Genomic DNA, 25,208 nt, shown 5'->3' with positions numbered 1-25,208 from the left:
CCCAAGCAGAACTTGCCTCCCTTTTCTTCTCCCACCCCCAAGCCTTACTCCTTGTTTCTCACTCCATATTTTAAGAAAGGTGTATATGAACTTCTACTGCTCTGAAATTCTCCAGAATCAGAAGATACAGAAAAACCAACTGTCTGTTATTAGTGAGCAGACTCAAATCACCAACAAAGCAATAACTAAGATGATAACACACGGACAGAAGCTCACTGATCTGAGAGGGCTGGTGGCCTCTGGGGGAATTTTTCTCCAATGTGGCTTCACAATGCACACAGTAGGGAAGAGTTATAACTATATAACTGGAGAGTAACAAGCATCTCATTATCATTGGCTTATACATCTATTTTAACGGCCAGCTGTATGCCTGACGTGCGCTAACTTATTAAGGCAACATGCTAAGGAGGGGCAGGGAGCAGAAGAGTTGAGTCAGAGAAGGGAGAAGAAAAGCCAATAAAGGTTCTGAGTCTTCATAGGCTAAGGAACATGGGAGTGATCCTGTGGAACTAGGAAGTTGTAGGGAATCCATTCTAGGATCACAGCTGGAGCCTTTGCCCACAGATTGTGCTTCCTCTCCCTGGTGTAGAGGGCTGCCCCCAGAGTGTCCTTTCTGCATGAATTCCTGCAGTTTATGGTGATGGTTGGAGCAGTGGTTGGCACTGGAGATGGGAAGCTGCCACCTGAAAGAACCTGCCTATCATGGCTGCAGATGAACTCAGGAGCAGGCTGGGGCACAGCGGGGCATCACACTCAAGAACAGGCTGGAGACTCAGTCAAGAGCATCACACATACACCGCCCCCCCATGTCTTCACACATGTTGGAGAAAATGTAAAATCAAGTAAAGTTTATAATAATAAATTATTAATTTTTTTCGATGAGAGAATCCTGGTTGTGGTATTGTAGAGGTTCTCTTCAGTGGATATCTTGATGTGTTCATAGGTGATGAACATTATGATGTTTGGACTATCACAGATTGCAGCAGAAAAATGGGTAGTGGCTAACACTAGAATGGGAGTTCTGGAAGCCGGGAAATGGGTATGAGATGATTCAGTGTGCTGTTGTCTCCATTGTTGCGTGTATTTCAACATTTCCTAAGTAAATTAATTTTTAAAATTCTAGTGCATTAATTTTTTTCAAGGGGGCACAGGTTGCAGTGTTTGTGTGGTGTTCAGAAGACATGGTTCAGGAGTGTTTTCTCCTTCCACCATGTGGGTCCTGGGTACTGAATTCAGGTGGTCAGGCTTAGGGCAGGTGCCTTCACCTGCTGAGCTATCTCTCTTGCCTACATAAACTAATTTTTAAACAAGGTCTTTGTACTAGCCAATGATGGTTTTAAATTCTTTAGAGACACCTCTGCCCCTACCCCTGTCCAGAACTCATGTAGTGCAGGAGCTCATGTAGCCTGGAACGTTCACTCCTGTCTCAGCCTCTCCTGTGATATGATAATAGAGGTGCACCTCCACACCCACCTTATAGGAGCCATGTTTATTGGAACTGGGATGGCTTATGAAGTGATGGGACCTATCTGACCACAGCTACAATAGGATGCCTTTTCAATGAAGAGTGACCTATTTGCTTGGGCAGCTGGGTCGCAGGGAACATGGGATATCCTATTTCAGGCTTTTCTCTCCTTTCTTCTCTCTCTTCTCCCTTTTGTGGGTTCTTTTCATTTCCTTCAGAGGAGACACAGGAATCTCTGTGTTTCTCCATGTCTTAGCATGCCTGAGCTGAATTTGTACACTGAAGTGTTAGATATTTTCCACAAAGGAAAAACACTTTCTTCTTCCAGAGCTGGGGAAGAGCTCCTGGCTTTGTGGTTAGCATTGCTGTTGGTAATCACATACCACAATTAACTTCTACCACTTTGACTAAGGAGTAGAAACTTGGGGGATAGGACCTTAAAATTCAGGCTCTACTGTTGAATCATACTGTTTCTATGACCCCTAACCCATTGACCTGATAGTTTTTATTTTCCAGGCACAGCTAAAATTTTTAAAATTTGGCTCCAGAGTCATTTTGCTCTAAATTTATTTTTTTTCCCCCATTTTTGGATAGAGAAGCAATCTTCTTATTACTGTGCCCTGTGATGTGCTGTGATGCCATTTTGAATGACTGAAGACATGATACCGTTTATTCCTCTAGGAGACTGTAATGTTGCAAGCAGCATGGGATAAGAAAGTGGGGGGAATGGATTAACTTGTGTTTGGATCCCAACTCAGCTTTTATGACCTGGGGCAGTTTTCTTCACTGTTATTTAGCTTGGCTTTTCTCATGTTAAGTGGGAACAACTGCACGCTTGAATATGTCAGGACAGAGTGAGGATACAGGTAAAGCATTCAGCCTGTACTTAGTGTATAGTTGTGCTAATAAATATAGTATTTTTCTCAGCCTGTGTCCTGGAGCATGACTATACATTCAGCCTTTCTTTTGCTGTGATGTGACTCATCACTCATACGGTGCTCTCTCTTTAACACTGGCAAGGTGATTTGGCGGGTGTGGCAGCAGCTGGGCTGCATCCCATAGCCCAGTGAGAGCTTTGCGAAGTATCCAGCACTTGACCACAGTGCTTCCTGGGAGTTCTACTGCTACTGTTAGTTACTGGGGTCACAAGGGGTGGTCATAGGTGGCTGCTGGAATCAACATTGTTGTCTGCCTTTAGTAGCAGGCTCTTTTGATGGACAGTTACCTTGGGAGACATCTGTCGTGAGAACTATCACATGCTTGTGTTTACTTTTCATCTCTGCTGAATGTTATCACTGATCATCTCCTGAAGAAGCATACTGCTTTTACATGTAGCATTGTTGTCTGGTGGTGTCTGATGGAGATGCATTATGATCTTATGATTGATCATTAGACTGGCTTTTTTGTCTCTGTACCTTATACATAGTACACACTATCTGGAGGAATCCGTTGCCTTTCTGGAAGTGTCTGTTCTCCCAGGCAAACAACTTGCCCTCCTTCTCATCCTCTTGTGTTTTGGCTAGGACTTTTGTTCATTACTCTTGGTGTTTTTCACTTCAGCTTATAATTTGGTGTGATTATTTGATGAAATATTCCTGTCTTTCCACTTCCTAGCATGCATACAAATTTTCTTCCCTCCAGTTGTCTGGGATGTATACTAATTTTGGCCAATGATTTGTGAATGAAAATGATGCATGTTATTCCCAGCCAGAGCACTTCAATGCCAAAACTTCCATTCTCTCAGAGCTCTTCTTTCCTACAGTAGAGTAGAAGTAGATAGGGCTTGTTCATCCACTGCCCTTGGTGGCCTTAAAATGTGAATGGAAAGCAAAACTTTGCTATTCTCAGTCAGTGGTATTAGGTTTGTTACTCAGTGCAATCTCACCTATTCTAATTGCTGCAGTTGACATCTGGTTTTCTTACTCAGAGATGGGCATTGTGCAGTGGAGATGTATGTTTCTCTTTACTCTGTATCCTGTGTCTGGCACAATATTGGTGCATAGTAGGTATGAATACTTATGTCCCATGCATAAATAAACCAAAGGATTTCAAGTCCTACCTCTATCTTGGTTGCAATTTCCTGGACTAGCTAACTTCAGTATTCTTACAAAATATAGATTTCTCCCTCCCCATTAACCCCAAGTTTCCTGTTTCAGAGCAATTAACTAGTGTGCACTCCAAATGAGAAAGCATTGGAAACTAGACTTGACTGAGTCCTAGGCAGAGGTGGCTGGGTTCCGTTGATTTAAAGTGGAAGATCTCTATGAAAATGTTATTGACACTATTCTGAAGATCAGAAGAAAGTCCATGTGGTCACTGAATAATCTGTCTTTTTATTTTTATATAACCCTGGATATCATATTGACATTGCTATTTCTTTTTTTTTTTTGTCTTTGAAGAATAAGCATTCTAAAATAGTCCTTTTGTAAATTGCCAGCCTTTAACTTTCATTTTCTGTCATGGCTGTGTAAAGCCAATAGGTACAACTGAAGAGACTCTTGAGTCTTGCTAGTAAGTTCTGAGCTTAGAAACCATGTCTGTTTGTTTTTCAGTATCCTCAGAATTGAAGGACAGAACTTATTAGATAGGGAAAATATATTACTAATGTGTGTCCATGCACGTGTCTGTCTGGAACTACCAAGACTGTTAAGTATCAGACCTCTAACTAAGAAATGCACTTTTTATTTTACCATGGCTACCCAACATACTCAGTCTTTATCCAATTTTGTTTAGGGAAATTGATGAATGTTTAAAGAAATCGGTGAATGAAGTGCTTAATTTTATTGTGTTGGTCTGAGATGACTCAGACTTGAATTCAGCTCTGTTCATATTCATGCTGTCTAAAATAGCTTACTAGACTCGGACAAGCCTGATTCAGAACTTCAGAGTTAACTTTTGAGATGCAAAATAATGAAAGATTAGTGAGGCTCTTTTGTTCCCCTTTCTCTGTTTTCACAATCAGTAAACCATGTTATACACACATGCTAACAGTCCTTTGTGATCTCACAGTGTTAAAGCTGAATGAAGCATGTCATATATTCCTCAAGTAGTTGACTTCTGATCCCAAAGTCCACTCTAGCCACGCAGTAACAAACCTTGATCATAGTAAATGCTGGTTTTTAATCCAGCACTTGGGAGGCAGAAGCAGGTAGATCTCTGTGAGATTAAGACTAGCCTGGTTTACATAACAAGTTCTAGGCCATCTATGCTAGGGCTACAGAGAGACCTTGCCTCCAAAACAAACCAAAACAAAGAAACTGGCCACAGGAGTTTATAGACTGTTGCTTGTGGTAGTGTAGCAGGTGATGTAGTATGTCTCTTGCGGAGCCTCTTTGCAAATTACTGTGCCAAATGCTTTTTTATAGTATTTTGTTGTTGTTGTTTTATGTTGTTTTTATGTTGTATTTATGAATGTATTGCCTGCGTGTATGTTGAATGTTCCTGTGTCATGCAGTGCTCACAAAGGTTGGAAGAAGGCATCAGATTTCCGGGAGCTGGAGTCAAGGACAGTTGTTAGCCACCATGTGGATGCTGGGAATCTAATCCACATCCTCTTCAAGAGCAGGCAGTGCTCTTAACCACTGAGCCATCTCACCAGCCACCCAAATGCATTTTGATGTTGTCTGATTTAGGAGAGAAACAATGCCTCAAAACCAGCATGCTACTAAAGGTGTTGAAAGTGCTAACAGTAGTCTAGGCTAAGTCTTCCAAAGGGTTGCACAAGCTTTTCATTCCACAGAGTACTCAGGTGAGAGGACAGGAAAGGGCTGGATTCCAGCCTGCTTTCTGTTTACCAAATTATGTCATGTCATAGGATGGCATCCACCCGAGGATATGGCCCTGGCCAGCAGCAGCTGTCTTGGTATATCTGAGGAGAGACTACTTTGTTCATTCCCTTCATCTAATGTGTTTTCTGTGCCTTGCATGTGCCACAGGCTTTTGATAACTTTGTTTAATTAACTCTTCAGAACCACTCTATGGGATGAGTCTAGTTTGCTGGTCTAGGCTTGTGGGGAAAAAAGGATGAATATATGGGTAAAATATATATGAATATATGGGTAAAAGGAAGTAAATAGCTATTACAAGATCAGATACTATATATCAACCTTATGATATCAGTTTATTCATTTGTTTAGATAAGGAACTGGAAGCTCAGAAAGGTTAAATAACTTGTCAGATTCATTTAAATAGTCAATGTCAATCCTAGGACACCAACCCAAGTCTCTTACTCTGATCCAATGTTCATGTACATTAGCCAGGCCCATAATGGACAAAAACCACAGAAAACTTTTTTTGAAGGATCATCTATTAGTCTCACTACCACACACATTCTACTGAATAGCATGGTACCATGCCTGGGTTTTTAAAATATTTTATTTCTAGTTTTTATGTGTATGAGTGTATTTGCTTGCCTGTAGATAGGTACACCTGTGTTGTACAATGCCTGTGGAGATCAGAAGAGGGCATTGGAGCCCCTGGAACTGGAGTTATGGATGGTTGTTAGCCACCATGTGGGTGCTGGGAATCGAACCCAGGTCCTCTGCAAGAGCAGCCAGTGCTCTTAACTGCTGAGCCATCTCTCCAGCCCCTCAAGCCTGAATTTTTAATCAACTTCCTAAAGCTTAAATAAATGCAGTTGTCTCAGGAATTGTGCAAAACAAAACGACCTCTTTGACTTGTAAAAATATTACCATACTGTGCCTTAATGGTGCCTAGGAGATTATAGGAAAGCTAGAAAGTCCCACGGGTGTCTTCTGTTTCCAGTGTTGTGCAGTCTACTTATTTGGGAATATTAATGGCATTTTTCAAGGCAGATTGGGTCCATGATTTTTTGATAAATATAAGTAGTGAGATATGATCAATTAATGGTCCAAAGTCATAGTAAAGCTTTGAGCAGCAAAAACACAAGGTTGAACTTTGCCCTGAGAACCTTGTTACTTCCTTTCCAGCTCATTCTGCATCATGTCAAGCTGGGTCCTTGTCACAGAGAAAACAGTATGTATGGGGCACTCTGACCTTTCTCGCAGCAAATATGGCAAGAATGCTATGCCTTTAATATATCGCCAAGGCTCTCTGGCCATAAATGAGTTGTTGCTCCTCTCTGAACCTTAGGGGTTTTGTTTTGTGTTTTCACATATTCAGTGAGAGATTTCTCAGATGATTTTTTTTTTTTTTTTTCTGAGCAGGAATGAAGAAAATCCTAAAACCTCCAAATTGTGGCTGTTAAGAATTCTATAGATGGTGACTTTCTTAGAAAAAGTTAGCTGTGCCCACATCTCAGGATGCTTTTTACAACCTCGAGCAGGCTGACAAAGGCATTTCTTCCAATGAAGCAAAAATCATATTTTTATAAGACCATTAAAATTTTTTATTTCATCTTATGTACACGAGCATTTTGCCCACATTGTACACATGTATGCAGTGCCTGTAGAGGCCAGAAGAGGGCGCTGGATCCCCTGGAACTGCAGCTACAAACAGCTGTGAGCTAGTATGTGAGTGCTGGGAGCTGAACCCCAGTTCTCAGCAAAAGCAGCCAGTGCTCTTTAACCACTGAACCACTCCCCCGCCCCAACTTTTTTTTTTAATCTGCAAAGGGCGTTGTCACCCTAGAGGCTACATCAGAATTGCAGAACACTTTGTCACTATCATCCCACCGTGTGCCCTTCCTGTCATTAAGAATCACTGCCATAGTAAAGCCCTTTGTGTTAGTTGTGTGTCACATGAGTTGAAGCCAAGAAAGTGATAGCATTCTTATACAAAACCGTCAGGATTTCTGAGATTACACATAGAGCACTTTTAGTACACATAGTCAAAGATATATAGAGATAATTTATCTGGTATCATTCTTCTAATTACGGGACATTAAAATTTTATAGTTCTTTCTCCTATGTAAATGTTTGTATGTATGGCTTTTTGTTGTTTGCTTGTTTTAGATAAAGCCACACTATGTAGCCCTGGCTGGCCTGGAACTCACAGAGATCTGCCTGCTTCTGCCTCCTGAGTGTTGTGATTAAAGGTGTGTGTGTCACCACGCCAATCTAATTTTTGGTTGTTGGTTTTTTTTTTTTTTTTTTTTTTTGAGGATCCTATACAAAACACTAATATTACTTATCAACCTAGTAATTATAAACGAGACTGTGAAGATGGGACTTTTGTGCTGAGATGTTAACAATCTAACATGTGTGAGTAATGGAGTTAGTGATTTGAATTCAGTGCAGTGTGATAGAGTTTATTGACTAAGACAGGAAGATAGGTATACTTCTGTTCCTTGATCAGCAAAGCACTAAGGGGGTGATATGGAGAGCTTGTTCCTTAAACTTGAAGGATTTCTTTTTTCACTTTTTTATTATGTTTTTATTTTTTTAGAATAAGCATTTCATTACAGCTTTAACATACTCTAACCATTTCCAGAGCAAAGATTGATTTCTTTCAAAAGTGGCTATAACATTTTTAGGTTGAATTAATACAGTTAATTGAACTCAGTATAAACTCTGTAAGACATAAAATTGAATGACATTTTAACCTTTAAAAAAGATCTCCATTTAATTTTAAAATATACTGTTTCTTACAGAAAGACTCGTTGTTTTTGCTAATAACACTTAGATGTTGGTGCATGTGTCTCTAATCTGTATGTATCTGATTATTACTAGTTATGGTCAGTTGCACTTGGATCCTTGGCACCTGTGTATGGCTATAAAATCATCGAGTAGATATCAATGGTAATGTTTATCACCTCTACTAATTAACATGATGTAAATTTTTATGCTTCCTCCTCAAATATAACTCATTTTTTAATTTGTTGATTGTGTGTGTGTGTATATCACACAGAACATCCCAATCTTATTCATCTATATACCCATTTCCCAGATGGCATCCTCCCAACCTCCCCCTCCCCAGCCCTTTTACTCTGTTATCCCTGCTACTGTCTGCTGTGTTGTCGGCACCCAAGCCATTCCCCAGTACTTGTCCATCTGGTGAATCTAGTCAGCCTATCTAGAGGTCTTTGTTATAGGAAGGTCAGCTGTTCCTCATCTACCAGCAATCAGTTGTCAATAGTTCTTCAGATAAGATTGGGGTCTGCTGTTCATTTTCCCAGTTCTATGCTGGGTTACTGTCTGGGAGTCTCTTGTGCCACCCTGGCTAACAACTCAACTAACAAACTCCTCTCTGGCATTGTTTCTTGTTAGGTAGCCTTTAGCTATACATATGGACTCTTAAGAAATTATATTGGCCCCTTTAATCTTTGGTTATACTTTCCTTTTGGGTGTTTAAGGTCATATGGTTGGCCCAGATAAACCAATTTATTTTTACTCTTAAGGCCATTTGAGGATCTGTTCCTCAAAGCAGATATATGCCAGTGTTTCCTGGGAAAGCAGAGAAACCCAGAAGGGGAGCGATTCTCTATTCCTTCTTTCTGGTAATGAGCTTGGTGGTATGGTATACCTTCTTTTTGCTCCATTGTTGTCTTTGGACGTGACTAAGTGGCTAAATGGCCTGAGTCAATCTTACCTTCCCATAAGCATAAAAAAAGAAGTGAATCAGTTTATAGATGGCACTTGTTGGAACTGATCCCTTCAGCCACTGTGTACAGCTGAGATCTGTACCTCTGAGTTGTGTTCTCCAAGATCCTGGGGCCCCAACTGTCATGATAGCTGATATCTCAGCTTTATGCTTAAACTTATGCCAGAAAACTTTTCAAGGAAGACATCTGGGCTTGGATTAAACTGGGCAAGGCTCTGGTTTGTTATCAGATCTTTGTAAAACTTTAGACTAGTGAGCTCAGGAAGGCTAAATGGCAGTGTGGGCATCATAAGGGATTGGCGACAGGGCTAATGTTTCCTTAGGGACTGAGTTTCTAAGTTCTGAGAGTTTAGTGAGTGTGCTTCTGCAATATTCCCTGTGTTGGCCAAAGGTCTTCTGTACTTTTGAGGAATAAGTGTCCACAATTACCCTAACCCTCGAATACTAGAATTTCACCAAATACTTTATATTGACAATTTGAAGAGTTAACATTTGAACTAGGTGCACAGACAGCAGTTGGAAGGAAAGATTGCATCCTGGCAGGGATGTCCTGCACACTTCACCAAGTGAAAAAGGCCAAAGTACCTTCAGTCCAGCAGAGGGCAGAAGGGAGTTTTAGCTATTCCTTTCCTAAGAGTACCTAAAGAAAGTCGTGGGACTCCAAAGCAGACTTCAATGACACTTCTGTGGACTCATTACCTCTAGATAGTTAATGTATAAACGACTTTGCTTGTATATAGAAGGGCTTTGATGATGTGCTCAGGGACAGTTTGCTTTTGTGTAGGATGAAAGACCAAAAGAAATTTGAGTTATTTATACCTAAGTGGAAATAACAGACTGTTTCCCAAGTAAAACAATAGCATTTGTTTCTGACTTATTTATTTAAACACAGCATTTCACTTTAATAATGCACATTTATGGTACTCCAAGTACTAGAGGGAATTAATATTTGAAATAATGAAACATAAAGTATTTCATTGCCAAGTATATCTCATTGAATACTGTACCTACATGTAAATTTTAAAGTCATGAAAATGACTCTGAAATCTGAAAGCTCAGTCTTACTCTCTTATAGCTACAGCTAAAACCTGTGGGGTGGTGTTGGTGATATTGCTTACGTTGCAAAGACGAGGGCAACATTAAAATGTTACAACAATGAGAAGGGGTCTCTGTCTTGATGTTTATGATAACTTTCAGTCCAAGTTACTAAATTTGACTTTTAAACACGTTAAAGAGAAAATATTTCCATGTTTAATTTATAGTGAAGTCTGTACTTGGCTTGGGTAGCGTGTAGGATCATAGTGTGGCCTTCCTCAGGAAGCACCCACTGAGATAGACTTAAGAATATTTACTAAGGAATATCCCTGGTCTCTACAGGTGTTAAGGGAGAGAAGGCAGCAGGTAGAAGGGGACCCTGCAGGGTTGTGTCAGCCCCTAATCACCCCGCCAGGCTTGTTTCACTCATTTTTAAAGGAAATGAATACATACAGCCATGTGTGAATAATTACAGTTTGAAAGACTTTAAGGTAACAGCAGTGCTCAGTGAACAGGCAGCTGGTTTGCCTCACAACTCAGTCACGGAAGTGCTTCTCCTGAAGTCAGGCTCCACGTTTGAGCCTGAGGCAGAGAAACTTTGTGACAGCTTCCCTCTCGCCATGAGAGGATTCAAAAGGGAGGCCTTCATGGTTCATAGATCAAGGATTGATAGATAAGATGAATCCTTTTTCTTCATCAAGGATTTCTTTTTCTTTTTTGGGGGGGTGCATATTGATTATACAAAAGAGTGGATTTCATTATAACATTTTAATTCATGTATATAATATACTTTAACCATACCCACCTTATCTTTCTTTTCCTCCTCTCTCCCCTGTCTCTAGGTCCTTTCTTATTCCTGAATTTTGAAGGATTTCTTAAGCGAAATTTGATTTTTCCTTATTTTTTCATTTATTCATATGTTTTTGGTATCGAGAACCAAACTTAGGGCCTTACATCTTAGGCAAAACCACCAAGGAGCTATGTCACCAACCCTGAATTTATTAGTAGTAGTAGTACATGTCAGTAGCCAAGAGCCCATTCCCTACTGGCAATTTGGAAACATTGCCCTGACTCCCGACTGTCACCTACAGATGCGCACACCGTTGCCTTTGTATATCTCATGGGAGTGCCAAGCAAAAACTGTAGATAATCTGTTGGTATGATTATAAAAGAGTTAGAAACACATCATCTCTTGAAAGCATCAGCAGCCCACACCGAGAACTGCTGATTCAGATAAAAAGTCTCCTAGGGAGAAACCAGGTAAGTGAGAACCACCTTGGCAAAAGACAGTAAGGGCCTGACCTCACATGGGCAGCAGAGGTGGAGAACAGGGACAACAGCGAGAAACAGGGCACATGGATGAGATGGCGCAGTAGAAGGGAGGAAGAGTTGGCATACTGAGATTTCAGATGCAGTGACTCTGCACGTCACTCTATTGTTTGAGGGGTTGACTGTGGGAAGAGAAGCCTGGTTTATGACGAACACAATATTTACTACTTTTCACTCTGAAAGATGTGTCATAATCCACTTAGGAAGTGGTAGGTTCTAGACCTGGTGACAAAGAACAAAGTATGGTTAGTGTTGTCTGTGAGGCAGTCCGAGGTCTGGTTTTGTGCTGTTGAGTTTTGGTTCTTGGTGGTGAAAGCTTTGCATATTAACTCCTAAGATGGTGTTATAATTATGCTTCTTCAATATGATCTTCTCTTTTTCTTCCTAGGGATGGTGCAAAAGCTAGACCAAAAACTTCCAGTGGCTAATGAGTATCTGCTGCTCTCTGGAGGAGTTCGGGAAGGCGTGGTGGACCTGGACTTAGATGACCTAAATGTCTATGCCCGGGGCACTGACTATGACATGGACTTCACTCTCCTGGTGCCAGCCCTTAAGCTGCATGACCGTAATCAGCCTGTGACACTCGATATGCGCCACTCAGCCTTGTGCCATTCCTGGCTGAGCCTTCGGCTCTTTGATGAGGGGACAATCAGTAAATGGAAAGACTGCTGCACGATAGCAGATCACATCAATGGTGCCACCAACTACTTCTTCTCCCCTACCAAAGTGGCTGACTGGTTCTATGACTCCATCAGCATTGTCCTCTCAGAGATACAGAAGAAGCCCCAGCGAGGGATGCCAAAGGTGGAAAAGGTAGAGAAAAACGGGACCATCATCTCCATCATTCTGGGCGTGGGGAGCAGCCGCATGTTGTACGATATTGTCCCTGTGGTATCTTTCAAAGGTTGGCCTGCAGTTGCCCAGAGCTGGCTCATGGAGAACCATTTTTGGGATGGGAAGATTACTGAGGAGGAGGTCATCAGTGGGTTTTACTTGGTGCCTGCTTGCTCCTACAAGGGTAAGAAGGACAATGAATGGCGCCTGTCATTTGCCAGGAGTGAGGTGCAGTTGAAGAAATGCATTTCTAGCAGCCTCATGCAGGCCTACCAGGCCTGCAAAGCCATCATCATTAAACTCTTGTCAAGGCCCAAGGCCATTAGCCCCTATCACCTGCGCAGCATGATGCTTTGGGCCTGTGATCGACTCCCAGCCAACTACTTAGCTCAAGAAGACTATGCAGCCCACTTTTTGCTGGGCCTCATTGATGACCTACAGCACTGCCTGGTCAACAAGATGTGCCCTAACTATTTCATCCCTCAGTGCAACATGCTAGAGCACCTGTCGGAGGAAACAGTCATGCTCCATGCCCGGAAGCTGTCATCAGTGCGCTCAGATCCAGCAGAGCACCTGCGTACAGCCATTGAGCATGTCAAGGCAGCCAACAGGCTGACGCTGAAACTCCAGCGTCGAGGCAGCACCACCAGCATCCCTTCCCCACAGTCTGACGGAGGGGACCCCAATCAGCCTGATGACCGTCTGGCCAAAAAACTGCAGCAACTAGTGACTGAGAATCCGGGGAAATCCATCTCGGTCTTTATTAACCCAGATGATGTCACAAGGCCCCATTTCAGAATCGATGATAAATTTTTCTGAGTGATTTGTTGACTTTCTCCCCCCTTGGTTCTAAAACTCACATAACATGTAGTATGGTTTGCGATTCTTTGGTTTTACATATCCAGCTTAGATTGGATTTGTTAAGAACTCATTTTAAGTTTCCTGGTTGTGCAGGATTGGTGCAGGCTCTGAAACAGTGTATTACTATTTCATACTCTGCCTGATTTGGTGGTTTATGTTTTCTGGTTATTGTCATGTAGTTTTGCCTCTTGTTTTTTTTTTTTTTTAAGATATTGTTTGTTTTTTTAAGGAGAACTTGAGCCATAGATGAAAATGCCCATGAACCCATTTGTTTTCTGTCACTCATACCCTGTGTGGATTTGTCAGTGGGTCTTGGGAAACCCATTTCTTGCTGACACGTTAGAATTCTCTTATTTTTGTTTTGTTTCTGTCCTTATTTTTCTCCCCTGGCATGCTGGCTGGGTTTGTTTATTTTGACCAGAAGCCAGAGTCGTTTGCTTCCCCTTTTCCACCAAACAATGGAGACTTTTGAGAGCGGTAATGCTGCAGATTGTCTTTTGGAGCAACTTCACTGAATGTAATTGTCCTCGAATCAGCAAGCATCGGATGGTTTGGAGGGTGGGTTTGATAGCTTTCCAAACAGAATTAAGGTTTCCAAACGTTAGTTTTAGTGTGTGTAAGTATTTGAAGCCTTATTTAAATCCTATTAAGGAACATACCATTCTAATTGTTATTTGCACTAATGAAATCTTGGCCACTGTCATAGCTGCGATGTGTGTTTTGATATAAATTCACATCCATTCTTGAAATACTGTCGTTTTTCATTTGTTCCATTTCTCTCAGTCGATAGAAGGATTCCTTGCATCTGTCTAGTTCTCCTTTACTGCGGGGTACTGTTCTGCCCTCTTTGATATTCCAGGTTCCTGTCCTACTGAGAGAAGATTTTAAAGCTTTATACCTGTTCACTGACTATCTAAAGCTAGGGGGTGGGTTAATACTTGTTAAAGTGGGTGTCTCTGTATTTATTTCTTTTGGGGTTCTACAAGTAATTTTTTTTTCCCTTTATAAAGTTTTTCTTTTCTTTTTTTTCTCTCCTGAGATTTTGAGAAAAACTGGCAGGAAGAATTATTCTCAAATTGAAGGTACCATGCCTGTTCAAAGCAGGTTTCCCTGTAGAGCAGGAAACAGGACATATCTAGGTTGCAGTGTTGGATTAAGGGTGTCCTGTCTTCATGACTGAAATTATTTGCCAGATTTAGGTGCTGTAGAGCATTGGCTCCCTGTTTTTTGTGAAATGAAGGCGGACTGTGGTATTTGAGTCATCAAAGGGGCCCGATGATCTCCCAAAGGACGGCCATGGTGTCTGCTGATGGAAAAGTCAAACACATGCTGGTTTTCTTGAATGTCCAGACTCACAGGTTGGATTAGACCAATTGGAATCAAGCATATGTGGTCTTGGATTTTTGCATGGGAATTAATGTAATGCTTATAAATTAAAATGAAATCAACAATCTTAATTCAAACACAAAAATAATAAACATACTGGCCTTGGAATTTTGTTGTTTGTAATCTCAAAAATCATTCTCTCTCTCTCCTTCTCATTCTGGCACAGTCTCACTATGTGAGCACTTACTTTGTAGCCTGGGACTCGAGTTCTTCCAGCCTCACCTCCCTGATGCCAGGATTACAGGTCTGCACCTCCACACCCAGCTTTGAAATGGTTTTATTAATAACGTAGTAATTTTCAGTCAGCATAGCCAGGTAGATGTCTACATGGTGAGCAGCCAATATTCTTTCTTTTCTACTTTTCCTGTTGATAAATAGTTGGCCCCCATATAATGTATGTACTTCTCCTTAGAGGACTCAAACCCAGATCCAAATGTGTCTCTGACTGTAAAAGCCAGTGGACACCAACTAGATTTCCTGGGTCACAAACACTGTAAGAGTCATACAATACCAGCTCCTCCAGGTGGTTACATGCACAGTATTGTACGTTGGAATTCTGGGGCAAAAGTACAAACCTGCCTGTACATGCAGGGAAAAAACATTTGGTTTCTATTGGTACTAACAACTACCACCTCGTTAGGGCCAGCTGACATTGGGTGGCACTATGAAGAGATGGAAATGAGCTATGCGTCCTCAGACTCCAAGCCCAAGGCTGCTTCTCACTGGACTCCTAGTCACAGTTACTTTAGCCAGCTTTGAGTTGTGTTCAGTTCATCAACATACTTAGGCAAGTGTGTCAACCAATCTATTGCAGTTGGTATATGTTCCTTTTCTTTCTGGAGATAGGTATGGAGGTACCCACATATTTCTGAGAGCTGGTATATGCTATCTAATTTCATTAATTCCAAAGACTATCAAAGCCTTTGCAACTAATTACCTACTCATCCCATTAAAATTTACCATATTTTGATCATTTGATTCTCTTTTATAGGTTAGAATAAAATGCTGTATGCCACTGATGTAGCAGACATATTCCAGCAACTGTTGCACCACAGTCAACTATGAACTGCCACAACTTGCTCAGACTCGATAACTTGAGTACAATTAGCAATGTTGATGATAGTAACATATATTGCTTTAGATAAAATTTCATTATGGGTATAATAGAATTTTAGCACATCGTCCTCTTGTCCTCTTGACATGTTTTCCCCTTTTACCACTTCTAGTCGCAGATCCTCATTTAAATTTCTCATGAAGTCTAAAGGCCTCAGTATGATGGTAACTTTAACACTGTTGTTTAATTCCCCAGAATTTCCTATCAGTACCATAAACTTAAGACATTCTTAGGTCAAGGGTAAGTAGAAATGGGGCAATATTTAACACCCTTTTCTGAAACTTAAACCACTGAGTCTTTTAATAATCTGTCCTTCTGCAGCCCAGAAGATTGGTGAAAATAACTTGTGCTTCAAGTACAATCTAAAATGCCTTAAGGCTGGAGTCATAATTTTGGCATTACATGTGACTGATTTTTGTTATTTTTGACTGGGGACATTTATAAATTACTGCTCAACAAGCTTTCAGTCATTTAATGGGAACTGTTCTCACTTATTTCAAGAGTAGATTTTTTTTTCCCTCTCCCTTTTCTGAAATGGATGACCCACAGATGCAATTAAAGTTGGTTTCAGAGTGAATAGGGCCAATCAAGTTGAAACACTAAAAAAGTAACAATATTGCTGAAGTTATTATGTAAAATTAGTAGAAAATAGGGGTAGGCATTAATGGCTAATTTTGCTCCAGAGTAAAGGTGTGAGGAGGAAGAGACTTCTGGAGCTGGCACAAGAGCCTCTTCTCACTCCCCCATCCCCTTCTGCTTGCCTGCCTGTACACCGTGTACACTGCCTCCCTGCCTGCCTGCCTGCATACCGTGTACACTGCCTGCCTGCACACCATGTACACTGCCTCCCTGCCTGCCTGCACGCCATGTACACTGCCTCCCTGCCTGCCTGCCTGCATACCGTGTACACTGCCTGCCTGCACACCATGTACACTGCCTCCCTGCCTGCCTGCACGCCATGTACACTGCCTCCCTGCCTGCCTGCCTGCATACCGTGTACACTGCCTGCCTGCACACCATGTACACTGCCTCCCTGCCTGCCTGCACGCCATGTACACTGCCTCCCTGCCTTCCTGCACACCGTGTACACTGCCTCCCTGCCTGCCTGCACGCCGTGTACACTGCCTCCCTGCCTGCCTGCATACCGTGTACACTGCCTGCCTGCACGCCATGTACACTGCCTCCCTGCCTGCCTGCACGCCGTGTACACTGCCTCCCTGCCTGCCTGCATACCGTGTACACTGCCTGCCTGCACGCCATGTACACTGCCTCCCTGCCTGCCTGCACGCCGTGTACACTGCCTCCCTGCCTGCCTGCACACCGTGTTTGCTTTCATGCCCTCAGTTGGAGGTTTCTTTACACTTACTTTGGTGACACTTCCTGGTAGAATTCAGTTGCTGGTCACTAGATGTTCAGAGAAAGTTGCTGACTGTGAGGACATAGATAATGCCATATTTAGTGTGGCTTTGCTTTTCTAAACTTGAGTTGACAGTTTTCATCCACAGTTGGGACTCAACTTTCAGGAAACATCAGGGACACTGTATGTTTGAATCTGTCTGGCTAAAAATAAGAAACTTCAGGAAAGTCAATACTGTTCACCATGATAAAACACTATTGTTCAGGCATAGTGGCACATATCTGTGATTCCAGTGCTAAGGAGGTTGAGGCAGGAGGATCAGGAGTTCAAATCCAGCCATAATTTATCCTTAGCATAATGTGACAGCTCAAGTAAAAATGTTTGTACTTGGGCCACTTCCCTCTCCCTAGGATGAATTGATTCTCAGTGTGGCCGTGGTAAGGATTTGGTGATGTAATTTCCCTTGCCATCAACTGCTCCATCACTTAATTATAGACGATAAAGGGAGTTAAACATGAGTACAGGAAAAAAAAATCTTTAGAAAGTATTTTGCTTTCATACCTGTAAAATGCAGAGTTCAAGTAGCTGTTTTCTTCTTTGCTAGCTTTTGCCATCTTAAATTGCCTCAGTTTCCAAAACAGCCTCTGTTTTAGACCTATAACTCCACTTCTTTACACACTTCAAATAATTATTTTTCCAGAGCTTTATTTTTAAGAATCTCATTAAGTTGCATGAACAGGTTTAGTAAATAGCACAGTTTGTGGACACCTGGTGATACAGATCTTGTTTCATCCTTTATATTCATGAGCCTATTTATCAAAAAAATCTCAGGTCTCAATGCTAAGACAAATTAGGCAACTTCTTCACTTATATAGATAATTGTGTAGAAGAGACAGGGCTTGAACCCATTTGCCTGTTTCAGAAACAAAACTTTTGGGGCTGGAGAGATGGCTTAGTAGTGGAGTGCATATTGATCTTGAAGAGGACCCAAGTTTGGGTCCCAGTACCCACGTTGGGCAGCTCACAACCACCTGTAACTCCAGCTCCAGGGGATCCCATGCCTCTGGCCTTTACAGTCACCTGCACTTACATGTACATACCCATATAAAGACACATACACATAATTAGCAATAAATTTTCAAAAAATAAAGTTCCAAAGCTTTCTATGCCACCCTGCCTGTAGTGGTAGAATCTATTCATAGTATTTGGGATGAATTTGATTGTGTGCATTCATAGGGGCCTGCATTTGATGACAGATAAGTGAGCATACTTTCAAAGTGTTTCATCAGTGGAACACATGGATATTTAGAGAAATTTATCACTGTCAGATCCTAGGAAAAGAGAAATAACCGTTTAGGGGAGTTTCTGGTTGGTGTAGGGAACTGGTCAAGATGACTGTACTATCACTGTAATGCCTGAATTCAGGGAAAGATCTAGTAAAAACAAAACAGGTTACTATTAACAAATGACTCTTCAAGTCATAAGGGGAGAGGTGTTTTTGGGAAAGCAAATATAGTTGAGCAAATATAGTTGAGTTACATTAAATAATTGACTATAGTGGAAGGTAGCCAACAACTTGATGTAAAAATAAAATACGTGTGAATATAACATCTGGTATTTAAAAAATTGTGTATTTGTAACTTTAAGATTTTTAAAAACATGATAGTTTAAAAAGTTGTGGACATTCATTTAAAACTTTAAAATATATACCCACTATAAAATCTTAGCCTTTGTAATTTATGTCTATATTTGTTAGATTTAAAACTTTTAAAATCAAAATCAAAATCTCAATCCAGCTTTCACAGACTTATCACCAAATTAAAGACTACAAGGTATGACTTTAATGGCAATCTAAATGCCTGACTCAAGGAAGAGATCAGTTTCTTTATCATGACAATTGAATATCTTGAAATAAACAGAACTTTGTATCTGACTTTTTTTCATTTAATCCTGGACACTGCCTGCTCTAGTTTGCTTTTCACTGCTGTGATAAAATACCAGGAACAGAAACCTGAGAGAGAAAAGGGTATATCTGGCTTATTCCACATCACAGTCCATCATTGAGGGAAGTCAGGGTCAGGAACTGAAGCAGAGTCCACAAAGGGATGCTTCTTAACAGTCTTGCTTTCCCTGGCTTGCTCAGCTACCTTTCATATACAACCCAAGCCCATCTGCCCAAGGATGCCACTACCTGCAGTGGCCTGGGCTCTTCTACATCAATTAGCAATTAAGAAAATGCCTCGCAGACACGGCCAAGTGGAGGAACTCAGTTGAGAGTCCCTCTTTTCGGGTGACTCTAACGTATGTCAAGTTAACAAAAACTCACCAGCACAAATGACCGCTTGTCAACTTGACAAACACATCACTATTCAACCATAACCTTTCCTTTGTCTCAAAGATCTTATGTTAATATCATAATATAATTAAAAGTCCCACATTCTCAATTTTTAACACTTTAAAAGCCCAATGTCTTAAAATTCAGTCTCTTCACTGGGCTCCCTTAAAATCAAAACCAAGTTAAATATTTCCTTACTCCAAGAGTGAAGAACCAGGGCACAATTACAGTCATACTTAAGCAAAACCAAAGCCCAGCAGTGTAGCTCCAAATCTTGTAGCTCAGTGTCTGACATCTGGAACTCACATGTAATCTTCTGGCTCTAAAAGACTTCAGCAGCTCCAATCTGCCATCTGTTGCACATATAGCTTATCTTGTAAGCTCAGGCTGGCTCCACTCCACACCTGCTTGGTGATTGTCCTATGGTCCTGGCATCTCCAATGTCCTGGGGTCGCAACTGCAACTGAGACTACATCTTCACCAGTGGCCTCTCTTGGCCTCTCATGGTGCCAAACCTCAGCGGCTCTACATAGCCCCTTCAATCTGGCAGCTTTGACACATTATTTAGTTTGACTACCAGCTTGAGATGCAGTCTTGGCACTCTCTGAACCATAACATGTTTGTGCTGACCCTGAGGAAACACTTCACAGAAGATTTCACCTCAACAATGCTGGTCTCTTATTAATCTCAGCTGATTTTTCAGCCCTAGCTAACCAGCATCAGTTGTCCCAGTAAAGCCAGGTTTCACTTTTACAAATTATAAATAAAGAGTATCACAGGAACAACCCTAATAAGAGTGTTTCTGAAACATCAGAAGCCAGGTCTCCATTGTCTGCATTTCTGTCAATGTTCTTACCTTCCAAATTCCCACAGAACAGCCCATTGAGCTCTATGCACTGAATGACCAACATTCATTCTAGACCAACATTCCAAACATTTTCACAATCCCACAAAACAACATGATCAAGTCCTTCACAGCACTACCCCATGTTCCTGGTACCAACTTCTGTTCTGCTTTACTTTTTATTGTTGTGATAAGACACTGACCAAAAACATCTTGAGGAGGGTATATTTCATCTTACACTTCCAAGGCACAGTTCAACTTTGAGGGAAAGGTAGGAATCTGGAGGTAGGAACCGAAGTAGAGGCTGTGGAGAAATGCTGCTTACTGGCTGGACTCTGCCTTGCTCAGTTGCTTTTTAATTTGGCCCAGGCCCACATGCCCAGTCATGGCACAGCTCACAATGAACTAGACCCCTTACATCAATTATCAATTAAGAATATGCCTCATAGACTTTGCCAAGGCCAATTTGTTCCAGGAAGTTCCTCAATTGAGGTTCCCTCTTCTAAAGTGTCTCTCTCTAATTATGTCAAGTTGACAAAAACTAACCATCACACAGCCTATGCTTGGAAGACTTGAGCAAATATCTCATATCTGATCCAGACTATTTTTGGTCAAGGGACTAAGGTGCAAAGAATTCTCATTTCACTATGTGAAAGAAAAATTATGGCTGGAAAGATGCTCAGCAGTTAAAAGCACTTGTTTCTCTTGCAGATGATCGAGGTTCAGTTTCTAGCATCCACCTGGTGCCTTAAAACTCCCTATAACTGGGGCTGGAGAGATGGCTCAGCAGTTAAGAACACTGGTTGGTCTTGTGGAAGACCAGTTTCGAATCCCAGTACCCAAATGGCAGCTAACAACCATCTGTAACTCCAGTCCCAGGGGGATCTGGCAGCCTCTTCTGACCTCTGCGGGCATTGTACTACATGGGTGCATTTACCTATATGCAGGCAATACATGTGTACACATAAAATAAAATAAAATAAAATAAAATAAAATAAAATAAAATAACTGCCCATAAGTCCAGTTTGGGGTCTCTCCCCTCTTCTGACTTCCATGGGCTCCTGCAAGCACATGATGCACATACATACATTCCTACACACATATACGCATAAAACAAATACATATTTTAAGAAGCATAATACATCAAATCCTTTGTGGTGATGGGCAGGAACTTCCATGTTTCCTGAAATTTCCCAAATGAATGTCCTGAGAATCAGAACAGGGTGAAAGAAGAACATTCTTCAGTGGGCGAGAAGGTCAGAGGGACATCCCTGTGCACACTGGAGTGGAGGAGATGAGCTGGGACACCTGTATCCCCTACTGTTCTGCCATCAGCTACATGATGTTTGGGAAATCTCTTCTCTTCTGTGGGACTTGTTTGCTTCTCCCATCATTTGTAAATTGAGTGGTAGGATTTATGCACCTCAAAAGACCTCCCTCTCATGGACAGAGAAAATAATCACCAAGCCAGAAGATGGACACAAGAAAATTTTAACAATGGCTATATACAACTGAAGAGTAGAATTCACAAACTCAGGCAGGGGCTCTAGATGAATGGAGAAGGAAGGGAATGGCCGATAGTCCTCAGGTTGGATGCACTAATGAGAAGACATTGCTTCTGCTTACTCCAGTCTTATCCCACGGTGGCAAAATATTTTGTTGTTGCTTGCTTGTTTTGTTTCTATGCTTTTGTTTTGAGACAGGGTCTCTTTGTGTAGCCCTGGTTGGCCTGGAACTCACTATGTAGACAAGGCTGACCTTGAACTCACAGAGATCCACCTGCCTCTGCCTCCTGGGTACCGAGATTAAAGACAGACATGTGCTACCACACCCAACACATACTGGTTTTGTGAGTGCCCCAGAGCCAGTTTCATGGTCACAGGTACCCATCTTCCTGTACTCTCTGCACAGTTCATTTGGAGCAATTTTCAAAGCTACTGCTTACAAAAGGATTTTACTGGAAAACTGAAGCCTTGAGTCATTAAATATAGCTCAAACATTGACCTTGACTAACTTACACATCAGTTTTGTTCAGCTTTATATGGGAATTCTGAAAGAACAAAATACCATTTGGGGATCATGTGGCAGTGACTAGATGATATATACAATATATTTAAATTTGATCTCTACCTCCCCTGTGTTCACCTTGTGGTAGAAAGCTTTGGGGACAATGTCTCCCATCATAATCCCGTGACTCTGACAAGATCCCAGCGTGAGTCCAGCCAGCATAAATCCTTCCTCGCTCAGTCACATTGTCCTTCTGGTCATCTTGTATTTCTCAATGCTAATGCTGTGGGGAAGAAAACAACAAAGTACAGCAAAGTAAATAAAATGTGCCAGACAAGTCTAAGAATGGTTTTCTCATCTTTACAAGGGCAGTGCTAGTCAAGAAGCTCTCTGAACTTGGGCAGTAGCTGCCTGTTACTTTTCTGTTTCTATGCTCAGTCTCAATCTCTATAGTATTTTAGATAACAGCTACATAAGACAGAATAGATGAAGAGATCCCTCCTAAGTCATTACATGAAATTACCTGTTTTCTTTTTCTCTCCTCCAAAATCCTGCAATCTTTTGATAAATCACAGTACTCTCATATGTCAACGTCTCCTAATTCTTTTTAAAAATATTTATTTTTTTTGTGCGTGTTTTACCTGCCTATACGTAAGTGACCCACGTTGCACAATCACCTAAGAGAACAGAAGAGGGTGTCAGATCCCCTGGAACCTGGAACCGGAGTTGTGGATGACTGTTAGTCACATGTGGTGCTGGGAATCGAACCCAGGTCCTCTGGAAGAACAGCAAGTGTTCTTAACCGTTGAGCCATTTATCCAGCCCCCTCCTTGATTCTTTTACATACTTCTTTTTCCCTTTCCTGTGACTTGTTAGAAAATCATTATCTTCTAAGCATTCCCACTATTCCATTAAAAGTATCTTGACAGACTTTCCTAGATTTTCAAGTGAAAACTGCAGGCATGGGGAGTTTTAAAATGAGTGCACAAACTGCTTTTCACACTATCCATACTCCTAGTTCCAGAAGGCCATTCTACAGCAGCTGGGTCTCATCAGCAATCATCTATGCAGAAAGGCAAAAGAATGTTGATGGGATTGTCTGAATTTCCTCTGTTTAAAGGTCTTAGAAGAAAATTATTCATAAAGAATACCTCCATCTGATTGATCCACATAGTTTGTTCAATCTTGAATGAGTTTCCCACAGAACTGGAAAGGGATAGGAGCTTCATGAAACTTTTAGCATTTTAAAAGGGGGATGGATGTTGGGGAGAGAAGCCAGCCCTAGAAAATAGAGCTATCATACATACATAAATGTGTAGTATGACACTTCATTATTTCAACAAAATAAAAGCCTTTGCCCTATGCCTGTATTTTGGAGTATTTTATAAGGAAAAGCAGTTGTCTACCCCTGTCTGGCCATGTGGTTCTTTAGTCTTTGGTGATGGTTTTTTTTTTCTTTCTAGTTCAAAGGTTATTTATTTATTTATTTATTTATTTATTTATTTATTTATTTATTTTTGAGACAGGGTACCACTCTGACTGGCTTGGAACTCCCTACAAAAAATAGATTGGCCTTAACTCATAGTCATCCACCTGCCTCTGCCTCCCAAGTGCTGAGTTAAAGGAGTGTGCCACCACACTCAACAGCCAATAGCTACTTCAGTGCTCACTTCGAGACCCCACATTGTGCTGATGGTACTTACCTTTGACTCAGTGGACCTCTGCACTAATCTGCCTTACATATTTAGAATTTCCCATAGGAACTTATTTGATGAAAAAAATCACTTTCAATAATGTATATTAAAAAGAAGGTGATGTGATTTTCTGTAAAGGTATTCATTGTAGCTATGACTGATGGCATGGGCCTGTAATTCCAGTTACTCTGGAGACTGATGCAGGAAGATCACAAGTTCATGGCAGCCTGGGCAACTTAATGTGTTTGATATTGTTTCAAAATAAAAAGTAAAAAGAGAACTGGGTTTATAGCTTAGTGGTGGAGTGCTTGCCTAGCAGGTAGAAAGCCCTAGTTCTCTAGAAAGCAAATGTAAAACCAAAATATTGAAAAGTGTAGAATACTTCAATAATTATTTATTCAACAAATATTTATATAGTACCTGGTTCAACGGATCTGTACTGAGCATCTTAAAGTAGAGAACTGGTTTCCTGGAGATTTTTGTTTAATGAAATGATAAATGTGAAGAACATCAGTTCTGAGTTCTCAAATATGAAAAATAACAGTCACATGAAAATTTCATGATTTGAGAGGCAAAAGCAAACACTGAGAACCATTTCTCACATACCAGTCCATATTGTCACACTAACTTAAGACATCTCAGATTTGCAGCTGCTGACCTTTGGACCAAGTGTCTCTTCACTGAGAGGCTGCCTTGTGTGTTGGATGCTTTTGGCAGCAACTCCTACCCGTGTTACCATATGCCAGAAGCATTCTTCACATCCCACTTTTAACCAAAAGAAAAAAACAAATGTCTCCAGAGAGTGCCAACTGTCCCCTGGTGAGTAAAATTGCCTCAGGTTGAAAACTATAGCAGCAAATTATTCTAGCTTATCTTTTCTTTCCTTAAGAGTAGAAACAAATTCAGATTCATGTCATCCTAGCCAAAAGTAAACAAACGCCCAGCAAATGTTGCTTGAATTACATTTGTGAAAGTTGAAGAACTGTGAGTTCTCCCATAGTCCCTCACTTAACATATTTATGCTTGGAATTGTCAAAATGATTGCTCGACCAGTTAATCAACATTTTCCATGGGTGGAAGTATTAGCAGCAGGGGCATGGTGTTTATTCATCAAGATGTAGCTTTTCAGGTTTGGGAGATGACTCGGTAAGGCACTTGGTACACAAGCAGGAAGATTTGAGTTCAAGTTTGAATCCCAAGAACCATGTAAAGCTGGGCATGATAGCACATATCTGTAATTTAGTCCTCCTAGAGACAGAAGGATCTGTGGATGCTCTCAGACCAGCTACCCTGGCGTACATGGCTGTGGACAAAAAGGGACCGTATTTCAAACAAAGTAGAAGGTGAGGTTGTTCTCTGATGTCCACATGCACACTGTGGGAACCCCCCTTCCACATGTACATGCACATATACCATATGCATACAC

At 41.2% G+C, this 25,208-nt stretch overlaps 1 protein-coding gene across 3 annotated transcripts in view; it reads left to right on the top strand.

Moving 5' to 3' along the window:
- Mb21d2 (Mab-21 domain containing 2) overlaps positions 1–14,533 on the top strand; it is a 112,813-nt gene extending 98,280 nt beyond the window's left edge. For all 3 annotated transcript variants that reach the window (XM_008839019.2, XM_029566402.1, XM_029566403.1), the window contains exon 2: positions 11,739–14,533. In XM_008839019.2, the coding sequence (XP_008837241.1) occupies positions 11,739–13,003 (1,265 nt within the window). In that variant the 3' untranslated portion in view covers positions 13,004–14,533. The remainder of the gene's footprint in view (positions 1–11,738) is intronic.
- The last annotated feature ends 10,675 nt before the right edge of the window (positions 14,534–25,208 follow it).

This window comes from Nannospalax galili, unplaced genomic scaffold (genome assembly GCF_000622305.1).
Source record: "Nannospalax galili isolate Female #2095 unplaced genomic scaffold, S.galili_v1.0 scaffold599, whole genome shotgun sequence".
NCBI classification, from domain to species: domain Eukaryota; kingdom Metazoa; phylum Chordata; class Mammalia; order Rodentia; family Spalacidae; genus Nannospalax; species Nannospalax galili.
The sequence above is the reverse complement of the archived record's forward strand: the minus strand, read 5'-3'. Positions and strand labels throughout refer to the sequence as shown.